The sequence below is a fragment of the Chondrus crispus genome, genomic scaffold, assembly GCF_000350225.1.
Source record: "Chondrus crispus Stackhouse genomic scaffold, scaffold_90, whole genome shotgun sequence".
NCBI lineage: Eukaryota > Rhodophyta > Florideophyceae > Gigartinales > Gigartinaceae > Chondrus > Chondrus crispus.
In genome coordinates, this window is record NW_005178795.1 from 185211 (window position 1) to 194847 (window position 9637).

The 9637-nt window shown below is 50.5% G+C and overlaps 4 protein-coding genes across 4 annotated transcripts in view; 3 read left to right on the plus strand and 1 right to left on the minus strand.

The window, feature by feature from the left end:
- Positions 1–243, plus strand: part of CHC_T00007990001 (hypothetical protein) — a 495-nt gene extending 252 nt beyond the window's left edge. The window contains exon 1 of the mRNA XM_005711640.1: positions 1–243. This exon is cut by the window's left edge and continues 252 nt beyond it. Within this exon, the coding sequence (XP_005711697.1) occupies positions 1–243 (243 nt within the window).
- A 462-nt stretch (positions 244–705) lies between these two features.
- CHC_T00008496001 (3-oxoacyl-(acyl-carrier-protein) reductase) lies at positions 706–1389 on the plus strand. Its single transcript, XM_005711641.1, has one exon. The coding sequence runs from the start codon at positions 706–708 to the stop codon at positions 1387–1389; it is 684 nt and encodes a 227-aa protein (XP_005711698.1).
- A 2267-nt stretch (positions 1390–3656) lies between these two features.
- CHC_T00007991001 (hypothetical protein) lies at positions 3657–5312 on the plus strand. The gene has a single exon (XM_005711642.1). The coding sequence runs from the start codon at positions 3657–3659 to the stop codon at positions 5310–5312; it is 1656 nt and encodes a 551-aa protein (XP_005711699.1).
- Positions 5313–5569: 257 nt separating this feature from the next.
- On the minus strand, positions 5570–7582 carry CHC_T00007992001 (hypothetical protein). Its single transcript, XM_005711643.1, has one exon. The coding sequence runs from the start codon at positions 7580–7582 to the stop codon at positions 5570–5572; it is 2013 nt and encodes a 670-aa protein (XP_005711700.1).
- Positions 7583–9637: the final 2055 nt, after the last annotated feature.

Sequence of the window (9637 nt, forward strand, 5' to 3'; positions counted from 1 at the left end):
CCTCCCTCCTCCCCCCCATGGCAGTCCGTTAACCTCTGTTTTCACACCCACCATTTCTATCCCATCTCTCACACCTTCTCCTTCTCTCCCTTCCCCCCTCTCCCGCATCCTCCTCTCCATACCCTCCCGATCCGCCCACACATCATCCTCGAGCACACACACATACCACCTACCGCCACGCTGTGTTCCGCGCCGCGGCGCGTGAAGCGCCCGCGCGCGCGAACCGCTCCTCTGCACTACTGAGACTCTTCCTTTGTCTCCATTCCGCGTGGTCACTTGTCGATTTCGCCTCCGATACCCGCTTCCTCGCTCTCCTCTTTACATTATGTCCGTCTTCATGGATTCCTACGAGGCCGACATGAAAACTGCTATGGTACGTTTCATGTACAGTATTCCCTTCCGGCGCCACTACCCGTTCCCCGACTTGCCTCCCCCGTCTCCTTACATTCCTTTTGCATCTTGAAACAAACCCTCTGACACCGATGCAATCGATCCTATCCGCCTTCCCATATCCCCCCATTTTTTTTTCAAATTACTCTCATTTTTCAAAATACCCTCCATCCCTCTTGTCGCATTACTGTCACCCTCCAACACAATTCTCACCATTCTTTCCCCATTCCGATTTTTCACCGCCCCCTCTTCCCCTGCTTCTCTTATGCGAAGGTCACCGGCGCTACTGGCGTCCTAGGCCAGGCCACCGTACGAATGCTACTTGAAGATGGCTTCAGAGTTGTCATTCATGACAGTGACGAGCAGGCACTCACCGATTTACTCACGGATCTCGGTTCTCTAGTCAACGAGCATCAATGTTATCCGATATGCTTTGATCCTTGCAATGCAGACTCGGTCGCACAAGCCATGCAGCGAATCGCAGACGACTTTCCTCCCGTATACGTTCTCGTCAACAACAGTGGTATACTTTCCAAGACCGCTTCCGCCGGTATGTCAATTGAAGAGTGGCGAAATTGCTTCTCACAAAATGTCGATTCCGCCTTTCTCATCTCTCGGGCATTGCTGCCGAATATGAAAAAGCGAAAATGGGGTCGGATCGTCAACACCTGCTCCATCGCCGGAAAGACGGGTGGTCATACCACAGGGATCGCTTATTCTACCACAAAGGGAGCTTTGCAAACGTTCACTTTTGCCCTTGCCCGCGAGTGTGCCAAGGAGGGCATCACGGTCAACGGCATCGCCCCCGCCTACATTCGCACTCCAGGGGTCGAAGCCTACCCGAAGGAAATGGTTAAGATGCTGTTGGAATACATCCCGGTTGGCCGTTTCTGCGAGCCCGCCGAGTTCGCGCACACCGTCAAATTTTTGATATCGCCGCTGTCCGGCTTCATTTGTGGCGAAATAATAGATCAGAATGGCGGTTTGTTAATGAGTTAGACTTTTTGACTTTTCCTAACTGTGGCTTGCTTTGCAACTGACGCTCTCTTCGCAGGACCGTCGCTGTCCTCTTAAAGCATGGGAGGTCTAGCGCCAAGCACAGGGGGGAGATTGCCCCAAGCATGTAAGTACGCTTCAAGGACGATGGACAGATTATCGTCAAGCTATACGTCTCAAGCATTTTCCGAGAGTAAATGATGTATATGTATAACACGCTCACCGCTCATCGCGATCAAGCAACTTTACCAGGCGTACCGCAATATGCCACCCAGCTCATCTTCCAATAGATCTCCAGGAAACATTGCCTGCTCCTCTACCCTTATAAGTTTGAAAGTCGTCACGTTCAGATCTTTTGCTTTTTCGTGTAGTTGTTCTTGTCATCAGTCCCCCCTCTTCGAACGTTATCAACGGCCCCTGCACCGCTACACACCGTACATGTTAGCGTCGTCTTACCACTACACATGAAACAGGTCCCCAGGGCATCCTTCCCTGTTCCCTTGCACGCATCACAATCGCACGTCCCCGAACCGCTACAAAAAACGCACTCGAGCAAGTCGCCCCTTCCGCCGCTGCCCGGCACGGCAACAAACGGCTTCCATAGCTGCTCGCGCAACTTGCCGAACAGGCCTTTCTTCGACTTGCCTTTGCACATAAACGTGCGTGCTATGGGACGCGATTGAGCCGCGATCGGTGGTGATGGGGGTTGACCAAGTGTGCGCGTGCCGGGGAAGGCGGAAACAAAGGCGGGGCCGGCACATATGGTCGCGTGAGGGCGGTAAGTCAGTCGGGGATTGTCTGCTGGCATGATGAGATTGTTCAGTGCGTGCGTTGGTTGACCGGGCGGGCGTCGATGTACCTTGTCTTTCAGCGGGGGCTATCTTTTTCACTTGGTCTATACACAAGCTACGGTTTTCGAAGCTCCATTTTCGTATTGTCTCGAGAAGGATTTGGAAAAAACCCAACATGCAGGTCAACCTATCTAAACCGTCATCATTCAAAGGCAAAAAAACAACAACAAAAAGAATCTCAGTTGCCAGGGCTGGGATGTGATCTCGAGGGATGCCCTTAGGAGCACAAGTGGCAACGTGTATCTCAGCAAGCTCCCGCAAGGATGTTGTTGTCCAGAGAATTACGGTAGTGAGCGATGCGGCGTCATTTTCATCATTTCAGAGAAGAATCTGCCAGATATTGTGCTCTGCAGATGACTATTTTCTATTTCTCAACGTCTTCAGAGGATGCTTCTCGTATTTCCCAATGTGGACAAGTGCGATAAACGGCAGTGTGGTTCATTGGCAGGCCTTTTAACTGAACATATTCCCACTCCTCACGGGCTTACAACTCCACGAGGGCGGCAGATCCCGTTGCCACCAGTGTCAGAACGTGACCATCGATATCCGTTTACGCTATCGTCTTCACAAAAGAACTATCCAGCAAACATAAGCGCGCTCGTTCGCAACTGTATGCGTACATCGTCTAGTACCCCGGAAGAGCAAAATTGCGCAAGAATCTATCACGGAGAAAGTGTAGGGGAGTCTCCGTCATAAATTCTTGTAATCGGCTGCTCAAACAAGAACCCGTCCCTGTCTGAACTTTCCCATACCTCAAATATGTCGACAACCGCGTCCTTCGTCTCTCCTTCTCACTCGACAATCACATCACGCGAATCAACTAAAACATCCCGGCGACCTTCTCCAAAATGGACCTGCCGGAAAGGAAGGGCAAGAGCCACAAATTCCAAAGGTCGCAGTCGCGCTTCAAAGCGTTCTGCACTGTACGACTCCATGAAGACTTATCGCGATCATTTTCAACCTCTGTTGGAAGAAGAACTGCACGCAGAGCAACTCATCGTGCTTGAACGGCGAAACTCAGGTAGTTCTGGGAACCATCGCAAATCTGCACAGTATACACTACACGGTCTTGTCGCGACGAAGAAGAAGAGATTGTTTTCTCTCAGCGTTTACAGTCTGGCGCTCAAGCCTGCGAGTGCGGGCCTTTCACAGACTGTTGAGTTTTCGAAAGGTGATTTGGTGAGATTATCTTCCAATCGATCTGACGCTGATGCGTTTGTTGAAAGTACCGTTCTAGCGAAGCGTCCTGGTTCCTTGCTGGTGACTGTGCCCATCGGTTCGGATGGCGCTGCGCAGATGGATAGTTTTGTTGATCAGCGTGAGCCCTTGAAGGCGGAATGTGGCACTAGTACCGTTGCTTATGAAAGAGCATTAGACGCACTCACAAGTTTCACAGCTGAGGGACCGGGCACCACGGACATGGCGAAACTTATAGTTATATCTCTAACTGAGACAAGTAATGTTGGTATTAAGACAGTGAGTAGCGACGGAGGCTTCCTGAATTTACCGCTGTACGTGGAAGACGAACCTCGCGATCTCAACCGGAACTCGGAGGATGGTGAAAGCGAGTTACAAAAGAAGTGGCAGAGTTATTGCAAAGAAACAGTCTCCAGAATATCACCACAAGACCTATCTGAGGTCATGCCAAAACTATCTCATTCCCTCAACTCAAGTCAGATCAGTGCAATTAAAACGGCTTTACGGCGCAGGCTGTCCCTCATCCAAGGGCCGCCAGGTACTGGAAAGACTGTCACAGCTGCCCACATGATATCGTGTGTCGTCAGACTAGGATTTGGACCGGTGCTAGCTTGCGCCGCGAGCAATGTCGCCGTAGACAACTTAATGCAAAAGATAATCTCCGTATCAGCAGCAAGTTTGCGAATCGTTCGTATCGGCCGCGTTCCGGCGATCGGAGAGGAGTTGTGGGATAAAACTCTCGAGAGTTACTTAGAAAAGGATTTGAGAGTGCGAAAGGCCAGAAATGAGTGTGCAGCCGGCAGAATGAAGGTTTCAGGGTTGCTTGACGTCGAAAAAGCCGCCGTTCGGCAAGTGTTGAAAAAAGCACATGTCGTGGTAGGAACTTGCGTTGCATGTGGCCGCCATGACCTCGAAGGATTGAACTTTCGGTATGTCGTAGTTGACGAGGCTACACAAGCCTCTGAACCCGACGTACTTATTCCGCTTTCGATTACAGTCAAAAGTGGCAAACAAGTTCAGCTAGTACTTGTTGGAGATCAGAACCAGCTCCCGCCAACGATTCTAAGCCGCAACTCCCATCATGCTGATGGGGCCGGTCTTGAAACTAGCCTTTTCGTCCGGCTTTGGCGGCAAGGCATTGAGACACAGCTCTTGAATGTGCAATACCGCATGCATCCGCAAATATCGGCGTTCCCTTCTAAGCACTTTTACTTCAATAGATTGCGGGATGGGATATCTCCTGAAGACAGAGTTATTCCAAATTTCCACTTCGTTGCAAAGCGTTACACCGTTTTGACACAGTCGAGGGCTATTTTTGTGCATGTCTCAGACGGCAAGGAAGAGAAGGACCTGCAGACTACGGACATCAACAACACCACTAACGCCGGACATTCCTATTGGAACAGGACCGAGGCTCATGTTGTAATGCAAGTTGTGCGCGAGCTTGTTGGCGCCGAAGAGGGAAGCAGCATTACATCGTCGCGAGCATTTTCGTTGTCCGATATTGGATTGATCTCACCGTATGCGGGGCAAGTACGAATTTTAAAAGAGTTAGTCGCCCGCCAGTGGGGTGCATCCTCCATCGAAGTATCGACTGTTGACGGTTTTCAGGGTCGCGAGAAGCGCGTTATTTTGCTTTCCAGTGTGAGAAGCAATGATAAGAGTAGCGTTGGCTTCCTGCGAGATTGGCGAAGACTAAACGTAGCCATTACGAGAGCAAAAGCTCTGCTGGTGGTTGTTGGCAATGAAAGCACGCTATCTACGAACACACATTGGAGATCATGGATTAAATGGGTGAAGCGACACGGAGCAACGATGTGTGTCCCTATTTCAGAATCTGGAAAAACGGCAGACGTAGGACAGTCACCTGAAGCTTGAATTCGAGGCACTTCGCGCCCCTCGCGGTAACCATCGCATTAACTTCTTGAGAGCGTCACTAAGGAAAACTGTCGATATTCGTACTTGGAAGTAAATATGTTTAGACAGACTATTTAACGTCAACGGTGAAGGCTCATTTTGAAAGGTTCGTGCGTCGAGACATCAAACCACTCTACATAGTCGCGGACGCCCGTTGCTGATAAACCTGACCGACGTCGGCATAGATAGCAGCCGAACGAAGGACGTTCGGACATATTTTACCGAACAGCTATGGAATGCTTATTGTGATGTTGGGATTCGGAAGTCGACGAACTAAAGATCCGACCCATACGACTTGTTGAACTAAGAGCGGAGCTTGTTCGTTTCCGGTAAAGGTTCCTAGCGCTCTTCGTCGTCGGTCGCAAGGAACTCTGCCGTGACGCCTTCGACTCAGATCGCACTCTCATGACATCTCTACATTCGCTGGTAGCTAAACTTAATCCTATCTTCCTCCCCTCGTTTCCCCGACAGAACTCGCTGATAGTTGGCTCAGCTCGACCATTTCCGAATACCATATTCGATGTGCAGTCAATGTCAAATGCCAAAGTACCAGTGGCGTATCTTTCGAAGGCTGACCACATACTAGCGGTGCCAAGTACCTCCATCAAAGCGCGTCTGCTTGGTCGGCTTGAATACTCAGGGTCCTTTGTCTGCCCGGCAAAGGCACTTTCAAACGATCGCAGATCTCTCTCAGATATGACGGGGGTTGCTTGCATAAGTGAATGAACAATCAGGATAGCTGCGCAATCCCTTCTTACAAGTGGAAATCCTATCGTTCTTGATGACCAATTCTTGGCTGGATCAAGGTCGTATCGCTCCATAGCACTCCTAACTCGGCTTGCATCAGAGGCGGCAACCAACTCTGCTGGAGAAGCCCCATATTTGCAAGCCAGGAATGCAGCATGGGCGGACATGATACTTAGCGAATCGTACTGCCTTTGGCTGTACACTGAAGTAATAGAATGTCCATTGTGCACACCCTGCTTTTGAAAGCTCTTTGAATGCTCAGAATCGACGATTCGTTGCCTCTCCTTGCCAGACGATAATACATAACACAAGAGGAATTTGAGCCGCCTAGGAACCTCTTTTTCAGAAAATAGTAATTCTTTTGCTCCGAAAAGGAACGCCCGTCGCACACTTTCTCTTTCCATCGCCGCGGTCGAAAAATAGAAGGGATGGAAACCAAAAAGAGAGCAAATCTCATCATTGATGTCGAAAAGACGACCAGACGGTGGTACGCCAGCAGTTTTCATCCATGACTCAGTTATTCTATTCACATCGGTCACAGTTTTCGGGCCCATGATGGAGGCTGCAAAGAATTGTGAGACTCTGCGGATTCCTCTATGTCTCGAGCGTGATCGGTCTCGATGATGTCGATCATAGTGCCTGTTCAAGCTGAGCCGTTCTCGCTTTGGTCGGTACTTGGAACTGAAGCCTGAGGGAGCAGTGCTGAGCCCAAAGTCGCCCATTTCATCGTCAAGAAAGCCGACATTCACGGGGGCACCGCTGGACTTCCAAGGCAAGCAATCCAAATTCTTGGTGGCATAAGTTATCGAGCCATGAGGTAATGCCATATCTACGGTGCTCGTGAGGCATGCCAAAAAGGCCGCATACGATGATGCGCTGGACACAAGCCGTTCTAACCGACCATCCGACTCGGCATCACCATTGATCACTCTTCGGCGAGTAGATTCAGAAACTACAGCGTTCGCACCTGATAGTTCCTGTGCAAAGTCAAGGGCCGCGATTTCTTTGTCAGTAAGGTGTCGTCCCTCAAGTACAATGGCTGGGAGAATCCCCTCAGTCGGTGGTCGTGATCTCATGATGCTTTTGAGTTGAGCGGCATATGTCATGACGAACACACTGTGATGTGCGTTTCCGGCGACGTACATGACAGCCGAACGAAGAGCCGGTGACAATGGGAAGTGTTTTTGGTCAATCTCCACAATAGAAAGCAGAGCAGAAGCAAGTACAGCATTTGCTCTCGCCAGGGGCTTGTAGGCAAATAGATATCTGTTGAGATCAAACGAATCCAATGTTGACTTTCTCATGAGACTCGTATGTGCTTTGAAAGCTGTGTCGACACTTTCGGGTTGACATCCCACTGGAACGGCGGCGCTGCGAAGAAAGTCTGTGACGGAGGCGCAATTCTTATGCAGCATTGCTGGCCTGGGTGCGGGACTTAGTGGACGGACTGGTCTCCTCTTTCTGCTGCTATCGGAGGTCATCATGCGTTTGGGTGGTGGACCTTTCTCCCTTTTCACGTTCTTGGAGCTAGCTAATGAAGTGGCGGCACTCGGGGTGGCTGTGGAAAAGTTACTGCTGCCGACATGGTCTGTATCTTTGTCAAGCTTTCCTGGAGCTACACAAGCAGCTGCAGCAGCTGGCAGATGGGCGAGTTCCTCCATCACAGATAAGCGAGTGCGGATGCGAGGCCACGGACGGGGGATATGATCGGAAGTGTCTGAGAGTCGGGCAGAGCCTTTGGTTCGACGACGCTGACGGAAAGATACGCGGGGAATGGTAGCAGTGGTTGTGGATTGGTCGGTTGTTCCTTGGCTGCGCGAGCTAAGGGAGGAGCCGAGTAAAGCGGGAGGATCCATGGGTGTGGACCGAAAGAAAAGAAGGGCAAGTGTAGATAATTGTGGAGGGAAAAAAAGAAATACGCGCTACGGAGGGCGAAACGGAAGAGAGTAGTCTGTACGAATGTCCAACAGATGTAGGAGGAGATGGAGTGCGATGGAAGGGGCGGTACTAGCGATACAGTATTCAATAAACGGAGTGGGAAGCGATAGGGACGGAGGTGAGACAGTTGCAGGCGGGATGTGTCGAAAATGTTTATGAGGCGGCGGGGGGCCTTGAGGTGGGAGTGGGGCAGGGAGGGAGCGGGGCTGTGCTGTTTAGAATGGAAAACAGTTTGTAAGTAGGGCGGGACGCATGGTTGGGCTGAATCGAGTGGGCATAACGGGGTCATGTTTGAGATGTATGGATTTGGGTGGGTAGGCGGGGGGCGACTTTGTTGGCGCGGTAGACGAGGGAGGCCGAGGGAGGGAGAGCGGATACTGTAAAAGTGGGGGGAGACCCAAGAGAGAGCATCCGTTTTGGTAGGAGGTGCAACACTGCACAACGTGGCTTCCCGCGCCAGCGGCAGCGTTCTGTGCTGCGTGGAGCTATTTTGCTGTCTTCAGGTTCATTTAAAGACCGCCCAATCGCGAGTCCGTAACCGCTACCGGGGATGGCTCCTGTCCCGCTCTCTCCATTTAAAAAATTAAATTAACCCATGGATGCGCCGTTTGGAGGTCACCGTCGTCTCTCTGCCCCGTTTCCTCACTTTTTTTCTGGATTCCCCGTCAGCCTTTTTAGACGCCCATAGATTAAGGTTCTTGTCCTGCTTGATTGACCTGAATCTACATTAACCTTTCATTTTCTTCGGCATATTAAAACCATAAATGTAACATTGATTTCAGATCCACCCTCTGCCACGTGCCAATTTTTATTAGTCTCGAGGTTTTCCTTGTAATCACATTCGAGGTCATCCACGGCGCTTCCCTCGCATGCCATATTTCATTACTTTTTATACTAATTTTTCCTCCCTCCAACCACCATGCCCGATCGGTCAGATCAAAATCTTTCAAATATATTTCTCAATGTTTACAGACTCAGCTGGGTAATGACATTACTACGGGCCCCTTCTCATGGTACAGAACACTTACAGTGTCAGAGTGCTTGCATACTCCCATAATAATAAAAATCTCAATCCAGTTGTTACCAACCGGGGGACTCCACTCTAACCAAAAAGAGACGCCGGCCCTGTACAACTTGTAGTCAAATGCTCTCTGCCCCTCAGTGCGTGCTTCGTAACTATAATCGTAGCAGTCTGCGTATTGCCCCTGCGCATACTCCCCCGCTCTCTGTGCTCCCGCCATCTTCTTCGCTCGCACGCTAATTCGCCGTCTCTCCTGGCACTGCACCTGTTCGCCAAATCGCGTCCACCTTATAACGTTCCAGGTAGATACTATTACCCCTTCTCTCCTGGCTTCGTAACTCTTCGTCTTTTTTTAGTTTTCTGTCTTTTTTTGGTTTCCACTTCTCACACCCTCAACAAAAATCTTTCTTCATTATATAGGCAGCCCCAACTGCATCGCATCCACAAAAATATTTCTTCTTCTCTCGTATCCCCCGCTATACCCAAATAAATCGTTCGACCAGCGATAGCTTTCACTCTGCCTGTATCTTCGTCTACCTCTCTCTCCCTCTCCCCCCCCCCCCCCCCCCCCCCCCCCCCC